Source organism: Colobus angolensis, unplaced genomic scaffold (assembly GCF_000951035.1).
Source record: "Colobus angolensis palliatus isolate OR3802 unplaced genomic scaffold, Cang.pa_1.0 Scaffold66, whole genome shotgun sequence".
Taxonomy (NCBI): Eukaryota; Metazoa; Chordata; class Mammalia; order Primates; family Cercopithecidae; genus Colobus; species Colobus angolensis.
In genome coordinates, this window is record NW_012120265.1 from 3,689,855 (window position 1) to 3,707,076 (window position 17,222).

At 50.3% G+C, this 17,222-nt stretch overlaps 1 protein-coding gene across 2 annotated transcripts in view; it reads left to right on the plus strand.

Moving 5' to 3' along the window:
• The window catches only part of GATAD2A (GATA zinc finger domain containing 2A), a 128,256-nt gene that overhangs the window by 75,847 nt on the left and 35,187 nt on the right, over positions 1–17,222 (plus strand). For both annotated transcript variants that reach the window (XM_011925874.1, XM_011925875.1), the window contains one exon: positions 7,626–7,895. In XM_011925874.1, coding sequence (XP_011781264.1) covers positions 7,627–7,895 — 269 coding nt within the window. In that variant the 5' untranslated portion in view covers position 7,626. The remainder of the gene's footprint in view (positions 1–7,625; positions 7,896–17,222) is intronic.

Consider the following 17,222-nt stretch of genomic DNA (forward strand, 5'->3'; position numbering starts at 1 on the left):
GGCTAGTTTTTTGTATTTTTTAGTAGAGACGGGATTTCACCGTGTTAGCCAAGATGGTCTCGATCTCCTGACCTCGTGATCCACCCTTCTTGGCCTCCCAAAGTGCTGGGATTACAGGCTTGAGCCACCGTGCCTGTCTCTTGGAGTTTTTCATGAAAGCACTTTACTTGTTTGCTCCTCTTTGCCCTGTAGGGCAACCCCGGGAATCACATGCTTCATGAGGCTAATTTACAGAAACGTAGGCGTAACTCAGCAGTGCATACCAAGCCCATACTGTTTGCTCTACACTAAAAGTGAAGATGAATGGGGAAAAAAAGTTTATTCTATTGAAGAGCTTAACATTGAGTTGCGGGGAGAGAATGAAACTCCTGAGTGGCATGGAGATTGTTGCCAGGGCCCTCATCATAGTCCTGGTGAGGCACGCTGTGGCCTGGTGGTCACTGTGGTAGCCACTCAGGGAGGCTTGTGGCCTATATAGAAGGCAAGCTGTGGGGATGAGCTGAGGGGTTTAGGTTGACTGTTTAGATTTTGAGAGTCTCTAGCATGTGGCACAGAAGATAGATGATTTAAGTTGCGTGAACATCTTCAATAAACACTGTGGAAGAAGGGGCAATGGTACCCTCTCTGGGCCCACTGAAGCTTCTGTGCCCATCTTGTGTCCTTGGTCCTGTGTGTTGGAGTGTTGGAGGAGCTGGCCTCCTCCCCTATCTCTCCAGAGCTTCTCACCCTGGGGAGCCTCCTTCCTCCTCACCTGGATGCGGTACTGTCTGTCTTTGTTAGTTTCTTTCTTTCCTTTTTTTTTTTTTTTGAGACGGAGTCTTGCTCTGTCACCCAGGCTGGAGTGCAATGGCCAGATCTCTGCTCACTGCAAGCCCCGCCTCCCGGGTTTACACCATTCTCCTGCCTCAGCCTCCCAAGTAGCTGGGACTACAGGCGCCCGCCACCTCGCCCGGCTAGTTTTTTGTATTTTTTAGTAGAGACGGGGTTTCACCGTGTTAGCCAGGATGGTCTCGATCTCCTGACCTCGTGATCCGCCCGTCTCGGCCTCCAAAAGTGCTGGGATTACAGGCTTGAGCCACCGCGCCCGGCCTCTTTCCTTTTTTTCTTGAAGAAACAAGGCGTGACTGTGTTGCCCAGGCTGGACTCATACACCTAGGCTCAAGTGATGCTCCTGCCTTGGTCTCCTGAGTAGCTGGGACTACAGGCATGTGCCACTGTGCCTGGCTTCACACTCGTGCTTTTGATTCTTATCCTTAGCAGGTGGGGCTGTTGTTTTATCTGGTTTTCTTTTTTAATTGTTGCTTTCTTTGAGTACAGGACTGATTCATAGTCACTGTTAACAGAAAGAATTCAAGCAATACAGAAATGTTTACTATAGTAAGTGAAAGTTTCTTAATCTACTCTTCAGAGATTACTACTACTGATTTTGGTCCAGTTCCTTTCAGTTTTGATCTTAGTGAAGTTGCTTTCAGTTTTTTCCCCCTGTATACACCTGTTTTTAAAAAAACCATGCAGGTGGTACTATGCTGTTCTGCAACTTTTCTCTCACAGTTCTTTCCATTTTTCTTCACATAGTATTTGGCTGTGAAGTAGGGATGGGGAAACTGAGACTCAGACCTTGTTTCTTTTCTTTTTTTTTCTCACTGCAAGCTCCGCCTCCCGGGTTCACGCCATTCTCCTGCCTCAGCCTCCCGGGTAGCTGGGACTACAGGCGGCGCCACCTCGCCCGGCTAGTTTTTTGTATTTTTTAGTAGAGATGGGGTTTCACCGTGTTAGCCAGGGTGGTCTCGATCTCCTGACCTCGTGATCCGCCCGTCAGACCTTGTTTCTTAAAGAAAAAAGTTTGGGTTGACCGTTTAGAATTTGAGAGTCTCTAGCATGCGGCACAGAAGGTAGATGATTTAAGCTGCGTGGACATCTTTGATAAATACTGTGGAAGAAGGGGCAGTGGCGTCCTCTCTCGGCCCACTGAAGCTTCTGTGTCCATCTTGTGTCCTTGGTCCTGTGATTGATTGACAGGCCTCTCCCCTGGCCCCTGGCCCCTGGCCAGCCAGCAGGTGTGTGATGGAGCTGAGACCAAGTCTTTGTTCCGTGCTGTGTCTAGTTGTAGAAGCTGACTGCTTGGAACACCTGTCTCCCAAGTGAAGTTGTATCTTTTGTACTTGGCCTTAACAAAGTTTGATGTTGAGAAGTCCAGAGCTGCTGTTTCTGGTGTGTCTTCCTTCCGGAATGAGTCCCAGTCACTGTTACTCAGAGATGTGCGTCAGGAAGTGGCTCGGGCCACAGTTCTGAGCAGATGGAGGTGTCTGTTCTGCATAGGAAGATGTAAGCTTGTCAGGCAGGCGCTGCCAATGCCAAAACTTGGCCCACCTGTTCTCTCCTTACCCCCTCCACAGGCCCTTCTGGGCCACAACGAGGTACCTTGGTTTGACTCTTAGGAAGTGGGGGAGCCACTGAAGGGGGTGCAGATCCAGGATGTGACTTTGGGAGCTTCCTCAGGCTATGTTGCCGGGAGGAGAGTAGACAGGGGTTCTGGGTCCAGAGGGCCATCTGTGCTGTGCATCTGTCTCTGTGAAGGGCAGGGCCACAGGGGCGCTCTGGAGGTGGGCACCTGGGCGCAGGCTTGCTGCAGCTGCATGCCTTTAGGGCCCTTGTATCTTGAGTGTTGGGCGCAGCTCACAGCTAGCGAGGCTAGCACCTCGACCCCGTCGTTGTCATCTGACTCAACACTGGTTGCTTCATGGGCCCTTCTTCCTGATAGGAGGAGGTGCCCCAAGGTGCCCTGTGCCTCCTGAGGACAGTGGCTGCCCCGAGGTTCAGGGCTCTGCTCCTCAACATCTCCATGGGACTCATCATGGGCCTTGCACTCAGCACATCCAAATTGTAGCCCAACCTTCTTTCCTCAAATCTCCTCCCCATCTCAGATAAAGCCAGTCCCACTGGTCCAGTTGCTCAGGCAAAAACAAGTGAAAGAAAGCAACCCCCTCTGGCGTGCCCGTGTCTCCCGGAACTCTGCTCTGTCCCCTTCCCCAGTGTAGCTGTACCGAAGGAACCGCTCCCCTGCCCTGTGGTCCTCTAGCCAGGTGATCCTTTAGAGCAAGCCAGATTCCTCCCCTCCGGTCTGGGCCAGCGCTTCCCCCAGTTCACGTCTCCGCTCCGGCCCTGTCTCCTTCAGGGCTGACTTCCGGAGCCGCCCGTTTTGCCCAGCCCCCCGTCCCTCTGCGTGCTCTGACTGCCCCGTACTCTGCCTCGTGTCTCCACAGCACCGTCACCAACACCCTCTGTCATTTCGCTCCTTTCCAGCATGGGGGGCGGATGGTGTTCCCTCTGTCTTGTTCATCACTGAGTCCCCAGCCCACAGTGGAGGCTCGGTGAGCTGCTGTCGGGTGAGGAGGCAGGAAGACGCCTTAAATCCACTGTTGAGAGCATCAGCCCTGCCGCTCCCGCCAGTGCTTTAATCCTCTTACTGCGAAGCCTCACTTTCTTCCTGTCTGAAATAAGAGTTACTATGGGTATGTTAGTGATGGGTGCCATAGATGGCATTTTATGGTAGAGTTAGTATTAGCAGTGCGACCTCAGGGGTTTGGCTTTATGATTTGTGTCTATGTACTTAATTTCTCTTTTAATTATCAAGAGATGCTTACTGGCCTGGTGTGCCAGAAGTGTGCTGGGTGCCTTCTCTTTGTCCCCCGAGTCCTCTTTAAGAGTTCCGGTTCCTGCCACAGCATCGGTCAGCCTTTTGGAATTGTTCTAGAACATGTTTTCTGCCTGAGGCTCTCAGGCCAGTTGGATGGTGGCATTTTACGAAAATAAAGCAGCATTTGTATCTGCCCTAAAGCCCATGGAGGTGCTCCCTGTCAGTGCTGCGCTGTGTCTGTGTGGGGTCTCTAGTGTGGCTGAAACCTGCCCTTTTTGGCCCCTAGTTGAGGAGGAGCTGGGCTACGCCCCCACCACCTGCCAGCCCAGTGTGTGGGGGTGAGGAGACTAATGCCCACTCAGCCTTGCTGGTGCTGCTCATCTGTGCTGGCCTGCAGCCCGGCCTGGGGTGTTTGGAGAGAATGAGGCGGAGGGTGAGGCTGACCTTCAACCTTGTGTCTCAGGCAGCTCTGGCAGCCTCAGTGCTCTCCTCTTTCAAATGGGCACACTGCTGTTGGGATCCATCTGTGTGGGCAGTAGCCGGCAGAGGATCTCGGCCTACAGGACAGGGATGCTCTCTGTGCACTGGCAGCTCCCGCACAGGCCTTCCCTGGAACTTCTGCCGCCGGAGCTGCCTTCCCCTCACTCTCCCCTCTCACTGGGAATTTTGAAATGAATCCTCATTTGCCAGTCAGGGTGACCTAGCCTCTTCACCTACTTTTAGGAAGTGTTCTAATGCACCCCCCACTGCTCTTTGCAGGAGTCATCTGTCGCGCTTTCTTCTTCCTGACAACTTTGCTCCTGGGTCTGTGTGGTGGCTGCCAGCCCTGTTGTACTGGGGGCACTGGTCTCACTTGCTTCCAGGAGGGAGGAACCACTCCTTACCGGCACCTGCCCTCCCCAGAAGCAAGTGTCCTGTGGTGGCCAAGGATTGGCCAGTAGCAGGCCCTGCGTCATTGGTCTTGGCAGTGGAGGAGCCTCCTGCCAAAGGAGCCCCCTGCACTTGCGGGGCTGGCCCCGCCCCCTCCAGCTGTGCCTGTCCTTCCTGAGGTGGGGGAGGGGTGCCGCAGGGCCCGGCCCCGCAGTGGCCTGCCTCTGGGAGGCACAGGCACAGGGCAGGCGGGCACTGTGAGGCCAGCCGTCAGTGCTGGGCCTGGGATTGGCAGAGTTCCAGGCCTTAGGCTTCATAGTGAGTGGCTGTGCACCCTGAGTACATGACGGCCAGCCCTATGCTGAGGACTCTGACCCGCTATCACAATGGGGGGCCCAAGAGGAGAAGTCTCTGGGACTGGAGGGAGCAGCCCTGCTGGGCATCTGAGGCCCTGCTCTGCCCTGCATCTCTCAGAACCTTTGGGTGGCCTCTGGTCCTATACCAGTGACCACAAAGTGAGGCCATACAGGCACAGCCCCCCTGATATGGCTGTCAGTTCCACCTTGTCCATGTGGGCTGGAGCAGCTGTGAGAACTCATTCAGGGTCTTGGGTTCAGATGGGCTTCATGGAACTGAGCCCAGGGCTTACAGGGCAGGAGGCTGTGCTGGGAGGGGCCCCGCCTGGCTGGAACAGGGGCAGAGTGAGGAGCATGTGGGTTTCTTTGAGTCACAGGGAAGGGTGCTATGTCCTGGAGGTGGAAGTGCATTCTGCCTGTCCACCCGGGGACGTCATCCCCAACAGTAGTTATCAGGCCAGACTGGGAAGCTTCACCCATAGGGTGGGGGCCCTACTTGTCTGAGGTCCTGGTCTCCCCTCATCTCTCACCTAGACAGGCTCCTCCCTTCCCTGGGCCTGGGAGTGCACATACCTGCTGTCTAAGGCAGTGCTTGAAGGAGAAATGTCCCACTCCTCCCACAGTGAGGGAAATGAAAGGAGAGGAGGGGACCCAACTCTGAGGGCAGTGACTTATCTGGGGTCTCACAGGAGGTGGGACAGGCAACCTGTTAATGAGTGAGCAGTTCAGATGGGGTTTGTGGGCAAGGCACATCGGAGGAAGGAAGGACAGAGACCATAGAACTTGAGGGCTGAGAAGGGACACCGTAGCATTCCTCACCTCCCCCAGAGAAGTGAGGCCTTGACCTCCACATTCAACCGTAGTCTTCCTGGGCTCCATTCCATGGAGGAGCTGAGGGGCAGCTGAGCAGGAGGGGGGGCGGGGGTGTACAGGCTGGCCGGGCGCAGCGGAGGCTGCACAGTTGGTGTGGGATAGGTGGTAGGTGCAGGCTGGGATGCCGGAGGGGCTGGAGACAGGTGGGGGCGAGTCTGAAAGCCTGTGCCCTTGAGATTTTGGATCTCCCTGCCTCAGCCTGGTCGTGTTAGGGGTCAACCGTGGCACCTGGGTGGTGGTGAGAGAGAGACGGGGTAGGGAGGAAGCACAGAGCTGCTCTGGGCTTGTGCAAAGCACACCGGTGGTTTCCTGGCCTTGAGGAGACCCCAGTGTTTTGAGCCGGTGCCCGGGTGCCCTGGCTGGACCACACTGTCATGACACACGTGTAGACGACCTGCTTTCCCTCTGGCTCCAGGAGCATGAAGCAGCTGTTTCTGTCTTTCCTTTCAGTCTGAGTGCATGAGGGGGCACATTTGGGCAGGGCCTTGCGCTATTGCTCATTTGTGAAATCAGCTCTTTTAAGGAAGCTGCAGATGTGTCAGCTCTGGAGCATGTCCCATGGATGGTGACAGGACCCCTGTGTTGCCTTGTGCTGTCCCCAGTCTCCAGACTGGGTCTGCCTGGCTCTACCTGGGAATGCCTCCCTAGGGTGTTTGCCAGTGAGGAAACAAAGACTCTGGCAAGATGAGTGCCCTGCCTGTGAGGACACAGATAGGACCAGAGGGCCTCAGCATGAAGCATGCCACAGGTGTGAATCAGGGTTCTCTGTGGGGCCCAAGTGGGCGCCAACCATCCCATGGAAAACTGTGACACTTCAGGAATTCTACTAGAGCTCAGCTGCTAAATTTCTCTTTTGTTCCCTGGTAAACATTGGGATGCTTTTTTAAGAACCTGACTCTCCCTGTCTCAGTTCCTGTGACCTGTCCTGTTGGGGCGTCGAGGCCAGGGATTGGAGCGGCCCCTTTAAGAGTGCCAGTGTCCCAGACCCTGCTATGGAATGCCAGCCGCCTCCCTGCAGACAGACATCGCTGTGCTGTCGTCCTGTCTCCGTGAGGGTTAACAACACTTCAGCCTGTTGTCTGGAACCGGTTCAGACTGGTTTTCTGGAAAGTGCTTTGTCTCTCCTACTGAATCCTGGGAAGGGTCATGTGGAGCCCAGTGATGTCATGGGATCAAAAACTGACTCAGCTGTTTTTTTCTTCTTTTTCTTTCTTCTTTAAATCAAGATATGTGTGTGCTGCAGGTACAGGGCGGTGGCATGTTGATGGGCCAGGCCTCACCCTACTCAAAGTGTACCTTGCTGGCAACCAAAGGGTTAAATGTGACCCCCAGTCCCCACTCCCCAGAGGTGAGCAGGGAGTGAGGAGACCTCCCTTCACTGAAGGGGAGAAGCTGGGGTTAACTCGAGTCACCACAGTGTAGGGCTAGTCCCAGGCCCTGACCCTGTTCCTGGAACAGTGCAGTCACCGCCCTCCTGGATTCCAGACATGACAGGTGCTCAAAATCCCAAAGGCAGGTAGTTCAGATCTAGAACAACTTTTTGTCTGTTTGCTGTTGAGCCTTTCCTTGCTGATGAGCAGCTGCCTTCCACTGCTCCTATCCAGCTCCCTGCTGCCTCTTGCCCCCAACCGGGCAGGGTGTAGCTTGGCTCCACCAATGTTCAGCCACACGGTGGAGGCTGGGGACATCCCCATCCTCCCTCGCCTTCCTCAAGGCAGTGATGAAATGTCCTGGGGATGTTTTTTGGGCCCTGCGTTTGTTGTACATTCTTTTGCCATCCTCCCATAGGGAGGAAAACACTGAAAGCAACAGTGAAAAGTTTCCAAGAAGGTGGAACCTTCGTTGCACCCAGTTAAAATGTTGTGTCTTCTCCTCCCTCTCAAGTTCAGAATGACTGAAGAAGCATGCCGAACACGGAGTCAGAAACGAGCGCTTGAACGGGACCCAACAGAGGACGATGTGGAGAGCAAGAAAATAAAAATGGAGAGAGGATTGTTGGCTCCAGATTTAAACACTGACGGAGACATGAGGGTGACACCTGAGCCGGGAGCGGGTCCAGCCCAAGGATTGCTGAGGGCAACAGAGGTCACGGCCATGGCCATGGGCAGAGGCGAAGGGCTGGTGGGTGATGGACCCGTGGACATGCGCACCTCACACAGGTGAGTGGGAGGAGCCAGCGGGAGGGGCTGGAACCTGGAGACAGGCCCAGTGTGCCCAGACTGGGGCCGGCCACACTCCAGGCCTGTTGGTAATAGCTTGGTGGGGTTGTGGAGATGGCTGTAGGCTCAGCTCGGTCATCACCCCCCCCGGCAGCTGTGCTGTTGTGGCCATTCCAGGGCCCTAGGTCCCAGCTGCAAGTAACACTGGGTGTGGGTCTCACAGGAGGAGGAGTGGCACATTTCATCGGCTCCCCTGCCATCAGTAGGCCTTTGCCACCCATGCGCCTGCTGTCTGTCTAACTTGGTGCTTTTGATTTGTAGGGACACTTGAGGTTTTCATTTGGTTATGCTTCCCTGCTTTTCAGATCTGGGGATCAGAGGGCCAGGGGTGCTACACCTGCCTTGGTCACTTGGCTAGGGATAGAGTCGGGAGCCCAGCCCAGGGTACCCTCCTCAGAGCGGGTACGGGGTGCTCACTTGACTCCACGTTCACTTGGTTCTGGTCTTCAGCTTGCTCTGTTCGTTTGTCCTTAGTCAACACTGATTACTTCAAGAGTGACTTTCCTCATATTCATCTTTTGTGAGTCTCTTAAGGTAAAAGCTTGAAATAAAAATAAGACCCAATCTACCACCCATTTCTTGACTTCAAAACCTTCGTTTTTCTCTGTAAAGAGAAATTCAGACCCAGCACCTGCTCTGACATCAACCTCCTTGGAGCTCTGCAGAATGTTCACGCCCAGACACCCACTGAGGGCTGTGGTGTGGCCACAGCTCCCCGGCTGGCCCTGTGACAGACTCCTCTGTGGCCCATTGCGCTCTCTCTCTCACCACCCACTGGAGTCTTCTCCCTGTGGAGGGTCTGTCTCTCTATGCCTGTTCGTAAGTGACAGCTGGTGGCTCCTCACCTTTCCGTGTCAACTAACCCCAGAGGGTGACCCCAGCCTCCAGTCTTATGTCAGATTCGTTTTTGGAACCCAAACTGTTGGGATCCTGAGGACTTCAGAGATCATCCGATGTTCATAGCATTTAAAATGGGAAGATAAATGGGAAAACCCAAGGCCACTCCTGTTGACAAAGCCTCCTGGTGTGAGGAAACACACTTTGTGGTCCTGCTGTCCAAAGAGGGCTTTTCTGTCTGACTCTGCTGTTTGCAGTCCCCATTCTAAAACCAAGGTCCTCTTCTAAAGTTCCAGAAATGAAACTGTAGGTCCAAGTCTCCTTTCCCTTTCTCTGACTGTGTTTTCAGCCGGAGACCAGTCCATGACAGCTCAGCAGGGGTGAGCAGTCAGGGGCTGGTGTGGAGTCAGGGCAGAAAGAGGAGGAGTCCATGCTCATGGTGCAGTCCATGTGCATGGGGTCCCTCGTGCATTCCTGGGCTCCTGGCATGCATTTTCTCCTGTAATCACCATGTTCCCCTGCAGGGTAGGCCAGTGGATTGTGAGGGAGAGGTTAAGTGTTAAAGAAACTCAGAGTTGGCTGGGCACGGTGGCTCACGCCTGTAATCCCAGCACTTTGGAATGCTGAGGCGGGTGGATCACGAGGTCAGGAGGTTGAGACCATCCTGGCTAACACAGTGAAACCTCGTCTGTACTAAAAATACAAAAATTAGCCGGGCGTGGTGGTGGCGGGCGCCTGTAGTCCCAGCTACTCGGGAGACTGAGGCAGAATGGCGTGAACCTGGGAGGCGGAGCTTGCAGTGAGCCAAGATCGCGCCACTGCACTCCAGCCTAGGCGACAGAACAAGACTCCGTCTCAAAAAAAAAAAGAGAGAAACTCAGAGTTGGCCGGGCGCGGTGGCTCACACCTGTAATCCCAGCAGTTCGTGGGGCCAAGGCGGGTGGATCACGAGGTCAGAAGATACAGACCATCCTGGCTAACACGATGAAACCCCGTCTCTACTAAACAAAATACAAGAAATTAGCCGGGTGTGGTGGCGGGCACTTGTACACTTATAGTCCCAGCTGCTCGGGAGGCTGAGGCAAGAGAACGGCATGAGCCCAGGAGGCAGAGCTTGCAGTGAGCTGAGATCACGCCACTGCACTCCAGCCTGGGCGACACAGTGAGACTCCGTCTCAAAAAAAGGAAACTCAGAGTTCAGGCCCAAACCCAAATACTTTCTGTTGTCAAAGCCAGGGGCTGCACTGGGCCTCTTGGTGTCTTTCCTCACTGGGTCATTGCCTTCCAAACTGAGAAGATGCAACATTGTTTCCTGCAGTCTATTGTGTTGCTTTCCTTATGACAGTAAAGGAAGGAAGCAGGGGACGGAGATGAACGCAAGTGCTGGTGGTGCTGGTGTCAGGGCCCTCCTGGAGCACTGAGACACCCAGGGCATTTGTGAAGCAGTGTGAGAGTGAGCAAAGAACCCAGCTCACAGGCCAGCAGGCAGAGTTGGGGTCACATCACACACACTGCCTGATCCTGAGCAGAGATCTTAGCCTGTGTTTCTTCATTTGTAAGATAAGCAATCATCTCTGCCTTGCAGGTTGATTGTATGCCAGGTAACGGGTACCAAGAATCAGCCTCCATGTTTGGTGTCTAGTGAGGAAGGTGACTGACTCTGTGTTGGTGACAACTTCCCTTCAGTCTTCGGCTTTACTCAAAAAGAGATGTCACATGTATGCCTAGTGTCTCCCCAAATTCTCACACTTTTTTTGTCGTTCTTTGGAAAAGTACAGATGTGAGTTTTGACAGAATCACAGCATCATGTCCAGCCCAGAGCCATTCTAAAACTAATCCATTCTGGAGCACATGGCTCTGATTTCTTCTAATACCTTCAAATGAAGGTATTAAAGAAGTCTTCGGATTCTTCTTGGGAGTGTCCAGCTTGGAGCACCCCTTGGGAGCCTCCCTTTAGTGCACAGTGTGGTGGTTTTCTCAATTCCCAGGTTGGTTTTCAGTCCTTCATAGGGCACATCTGTATCAATCCACAGTTTAAGTTAGCTGAAGCTCTTTGGCTTCAGATTCAGTGTCTTATAAGACTGACATGCCGATTTTAAACTGTCATGCCAGTAGAATTTAATTTTCGTTCTTTAACTTCTCAATTGAAGTATAGCATATGTAATGAAAAGTGCACATGTGAGCCACTAGATACACTTTGACAAACTGAACACAACCTCATAACCCTAATCAAGGAACAAAATGTTATAGACCGGGCACAGTGGCTCATGCCTATAATCTCAGCACTTTGGGAGGCTGAAGTAGGCAGATTGCTTGAGGACAGGAGTTTGAGACTAGCCTGGACAACATAGCAAAACGCAGTCTGTACTAAAAATACAAAAATTAGCTAGGCATAGGGGACTGCCCTTGTAATCCCAGCTACTCGGGAAGCTGAGGCATGAGAATCGCTTGAACCTGGGAGACAGAGGTTGCAGTGAGCCAAGATTGCACCACTGCACTCCAGCCTGGGTGACAGAGTGAGACTCCCTCTCACTTAAAAAAAGAAACAAAGAAAGAAACGAGGCTGGGTGCAGTGGCCCATGCCTGTAATCCCAGCACTTTGGAAGGCCGAGGCAGGCAGATCACAATGTCAGGAGATCGACACCATCCTGGCTAACTTGGTGAAACCCTGTCTCTACTAAAAATACAAAAAAATTAGCCGGGCATGGTGGTGGGTACTGTAGTCCCAGTTACTCGGGAGGCTGAGGCAGGAGAATGGTGTGAACCTGGGAGGCGGAGCTTGCAGTGAGCCGAGATCATGCCACTGCACTCCAGCCTGGGGACAGAGTGAGACTCCGTCTCAAAAAAAAAAAAAAAAAAAGTTATTAGCACTTCTGAAGCCCCCTCATGCTCGCTTGCTGTCACTGTCCTCCAAGGGTAATCACGTTCTTGACAATGCCGATTAGATTTTCCTTTTTGGTACTTTAAATAAGTGGGATTATATATTGTGTACCTTTTATCTTCCTGCTTTCACTCAACATTGTGAGATTTACCCATATTGTTGAGCATACCAGTAGTTAATCCATTTTCACTGCTGTATAGTATTCTGTTTATAGGGTTTCTATTTGGGTGTTTTTTAAAACTACCGTTTTTTTCTTTCATGCTATCTTATTACCGTCTTATGACCCAATTTGGGCATATTGAAAGCTACAGGCAGTTTCTAATGGCTTATAGGAGAGAAAATTTCCTTTTTCTTTAGTGGCTGGTGAATTGGAATCATAAAAAAATATATATGTGTGCATGTGTGTGTGTGGTATACATACTACTATGGTGGGATGATTTGGAGCATGCAGAGGCAGATACAGTGGTAGAATCAGCTTTCTCCCTCCCTCTTTTACTCCCCTCCCTCTCTCTCTTTAACTCAGCAATTTTTCTTAGTTTCCCAACTTGTGTGGGTGTTTTATATTCCACATAAATTGAGGGTGGAGGGCAACTTCTGGTAGTGTTGAGAGATTGGCAGAATTGACAAAAGCAAAATGAAACAATCTCAGCATTCTGGAAAGATTGAGCAGGGGCATACAACAATCTGAGAAGTATTTATGCCTATAACTGCTGAACTTCAGGTGAGAACAGTGAGACTATGGCATTTGTCCTGGAGCTATTCCCATGCCCTCTCCCTTCTGTTTGGTGAAGAGGTTCTGTCCAGTCACTGTCAGCTGTGAGGACCAACAGCTTCTCTGTTTAGAGTGGTAACAACCCTGCCTGTGGTTTTGGAGAGAGGCAGGTAAGGATGGACAGCAGCTCTGTTTTAGCCCAAGACTGGGGTAAGATAGAAAAACTATTTGAAGAAATAATGGACAAAAACATACTTGAGGAGAACCTCATCCAGGAAGCCCAACAAACCCTAAATAGCGTAAGTACAAAGAGATCTTGACCTAGATGCATCATAGTCAAACTGTAGAAAGCCAAAGAAAAAAAGAAAATCTTGAAAGTAACGAGAAAAACAGCTCAGCAAGTCTGGGGAGCATTAAGATGAACAGCTGACTTCTGACTTGAGACAGTGGAAAAAAGGAATTGAATGATATTAAAAGTATCCAAAGAAGAAAACTGCCAACCCAAAATTCTATAGCCAGTAAAAACAGTCCTTCAAAAATGAAAGCAAAAAAGACATTGTCAGGTAAACAAGACGGAAGGAATCCATTGCTGGTAGACCTGCCAGTCCTTCAGCGTGAAAGGAAATGACACGTTGGCAACTTGAGTCTATGAGAAGAAATAAAGGACACTGGAAATGGCAAATGCATGGGTTAACTGGAAAGACTTAACTAGTTCTGCAGTCTGGAAGCCAACCAAAGGCTTAGAATGATCTGTTGGGTTTGTAATATCCACAGATAAAATATATGTGATATTAGTACAAAAGATGGGGAATGAAATGGAGCAATATTGGAGCAAAATTTCTGTATCTTACTGGAATCAAGTTAGCATCAATCTTACATAGATTGTGGTTAAGATGCTTACTGTAATGCCTAGAGCAGCTATGAACAAAATATCTTTAAAATATAGTTTTTAAAAAGACAGATCATCAGAAGAATTAAAGTTGTACACTAAAAAATATTTAACATGAAAGAAGGTAGTTTCTTTATTCACTGAGAAATAAACAAAAAAGAGGACACGTGGAAAACAAACAGCAAAATGGCAAATGTCAATCCAGCCATGTCAACAATGCAGTAACTGTAAAGGACCTAAATACCCCAATCAAAAGGCCAAACTCAGATAGTGTAAAGAAGCAAGATTAAGGCCGGGCGCAGTGGCTCACACCTGTAATGCCAGCACTTTGGGAGGCCAAAGTGGGCAGGTCACAAGGTCGGGAGTTTGATAGCAGCCTGGCCAACATGGTGAAATCCTGTCTCTACTAAAAATACAAAAATTAGCCAGGCATGGTGGTACGCACTTGTAGTCCCAGCTATTTGGTTGGGAGGCTGAGGCAGGAGACTCATTTGAACCCACGAAGCAGAGGTTGCAGTGAACTGAGATCATGCCACTGTACTCCAGCCTGGGCGACAGAGTGAGACTGTCTCAAAAAAAAACAAAAAACAACAAGATTCAGCTTAATTATATGTTGTTTATGAGTGACACCCCTTAGATTCAAGGAATAATGCAAAAGGATGGGAAAAGAGATACCATAAGTGACAGTTTGAGAGCTGGAGTAACTGTATTAATAAGAGATAAAAGACACTTTAAGACAAAAAATATTACTAGAGCCAAACTGCAACCTTTTTTTTGTTGTTATTGTTGTTGAGACAGAGTCTCACTGTCACCCAGGCTAGAGTGCGGTGGCACGATCTCAGCTCACTGCATCCTCTGCCTCCCGGGTTTCAGTGATTCTCCTGCCTCAGCCTCTTGAGTAGCTGGGACCTACAGGTGCCTGCCACCATGCCCGGCTAATTTTTTGTATTTTTAGTAGAGACAGGGTTTCACCATGTTGGCCAGACTGATCTCAAACTCCTGACCTCGTGATCTGCCTGCCTCAGCCTCCCAAATTCCTGGGATTATAGGCATGAGCCACCATGCCCAGCTGCGACATTTCATATAATATTTCAGGAAGACTTAACAGCAGAGCCCCAAAATACCTGAAACATAAACTTGATAGGATTGATGGAAATTAATCAGTTATAGTTAAGAGATTTCAATATCCCACTCTTGATAATTGGTAGAACATCTAGACAAAATCGGCAAGGTATGGAGGACTTGAAGAACATTATTAATTCACTTAGCCTGACTGACATATATAGAGTACCTGGTGAATGCAGAATACATCCTCTCAAGTGTAGGTGAACATTCTCCATTGAGCATACACTGGACCATAAAACAAGGCTCTAGTATAGCTGTTAAAAAAAAAAAACAAAAAGGAAGTAACAAGTGTTGACAAGGATGTGTAGGAACTGGAATTCCTTATACATTGCTGGTAGGAATGTAAAATAGCCCAGATAGTTTCTTACAGAGTTAGATGTAAACTTACCATATGACTTAGCAATTTATCCAAGAGAAATGAAAATGTGCCCACACAGACAGGTACATCTGCAGCAGCATGATTCATACTGGTCGAAAAGTGGAAGCAGGGCCAAGTGCAGTGGCTCACGCCTGTAATCCCAGCATGTTGGGAGACTGAGGCAGGCAGATCACCTGAGGTCAAGAGTTTGAGACCAGCCTGGCCAACATGGTGAAACCCCGTCTTTACTAAAGATACAGAAATTAGCCGGGTGTGGTGGTGTGCACCTGTAGTCCCAGCTACATGGGAGGCTGAGGCAGGAGAATTGCTTGAACCCGGGAGGCGGAGCTTGCATTGCGCCCAGATTGTGCCGCTGCACTCCAGCCTGGCAACAGAACAAGACTCCGTCCCAAAAAAAAACAAAAAAACATGGAAGCAACCCAGTGTCCCATGGATAAAACAAACCTGCTACCTCTATACGCCAGATTACTGTTCAGCTTTATGAGGAATAAACTACTCATGTGTGCCATAACATGGCTGAATCTCAGACTTACCACGCTAAGGGGAAACAGTAGACCCAGGAACTACTCGTTGTATAATTTCACTTACAGGGCATGTCCCCCCAAAAAACAAATTTATTTGAGAGATGGAAAGTTACCAGTGGTTGACTAGGACAGGGCTGGGGGTGGGTGGTAGCAGTGATTAACAGCACATGGGCACATTTTGGGAAGATGGAAATGTTTTAAAATTGTATTGTGGCGATGATTGCACGAATTTACTGAAATCATTGAATTGTACTCTTACGGTGGCTGAATTTTGCGGTATGTAAAGTATACCTCAATATGGATGTTAAAAATAAATAATTAAATGAAGGTTAAAACAGTTTGGTTTCTGTTCTGGCATCCATAAATGTGCACACAGAAAAACAAAACCCTCAGAGGTAGAAGTTGTGAGTCTGTTGGTTTTGTGAGGCCAATCCAAAGGTCATGGGCATGTGCTGCCCCCATGCTGAGCCCGGACTGTCAGATGAGTCTGGAGCTGGCAGTCAGAGGAAGCTGCTTTTGGTTCTCTGTTTTCTGGAGTTGGTCTTGGGCCGTTGGCCAGACAGGAGTGCAGTGGTGCGGTAATAGCTCACTGCAGCCTTGAACTCCTCGGCTCAAGCCACCCAAGTAGCTGGGACGATAGGTGCATGCTATCACACCCAGATAGGTTTTTTTTTGGTTCTTTAAAAAATTTTTTTTTCTGTAGAGATGGGGTTTATTATGTTCCCCAGACTGGTCCTGAACTCCTGATCTCAAGTGATCCTCCTGCCTCAGCCTCCCAAAGTGCTGGGATTATAGGTGAGCCATGGCACCTGGCTGGTTCTGTCTGTTTTGTTTCTGTGATAAGTAGCAGATCCAGTCCTGCACTTTGCTATAGAGGAGAGTCTCTTTCTGTCAAATGATTGATCTTCAGAAGTAACTGGCCACACCCAGACGTAAATAGCTTGATTTCTTTTCTTTTCTTTTCTTTTTCTTTTTTTGAGATGGAGTTTCATTCTTGTTGCCCAGACTGGAGTGCAGTGGTGTGGTCTCACCTCACTGCAACCTCTGTGTCTTAGGTTCAAGCGTTTCTCCTGCCTCAGCCTCTCGAGTGACTGGGATTACAGGCACCTGTCACCACGCCTGGCTAATTTTTGTATTTTTAGTAGAGACAGGGTTTCACCATGTAGGCCAGGCTGGTCTTAAACTCCTGACCTCAGGTGATCTGCCCGCCTCAGCCTCCCAAAGTGCTGGGATTACAGGTGTGAGCCACTGCACCTGGCCTTGATTTTTTTTTTGTTGTTTGGATGGAAGAGCATGTTGCTCGGTAAAAGTGCGGCTCTTCTCCAGGGGTCCTGCAACTGAAAGGTAAGGACTGAGGGTCCCTCAGTCACCTCGGGCCTGCATGGGGTGAGGGAATGAGAACTCTGTGAATGGCCACACCTCACTGAGGATGTGTTTATGTGTGCCTTTTCTGAGGTGTCAACTCTTTCTGGATTGGCAGTGGTCCAGGATGAGACCTGCTGTGTGTCAGGTACTGTGCTGGAGTGGTGGAGAGGTAATCAAGACAGGATCTGATTTATGCATCTATTTTTTGGAAGACCATGTCGTGAAGGAAAGTGCAGAGGTCTTGGAAAGAAGGACTTGCCATTGGTGGTGTGGCTCACCGTCTCCATTTCCTTATTTCACCTGGGAGGAGACTGGGCTGTGGCTTCCGTGGTCCATGGATTGGGCAGACTTCAACACAGCCTAGGTGGATGTCTGGCAAGTGTCCTCCTGTTAGTGGCACGTGGCGTTCAGGCAGCTCTTGTGTCTTCCTCTTCGCTCCCCACCTCCTCTTGTACCGTGAGACTTGTCTGCTGTGGGAGGAGGCAGCACATGGACCAAAGGCCTGGCCCATGGTGCGGACAGGGCAGGCTGGAATGTGTGTTCCTTGGCCACTTT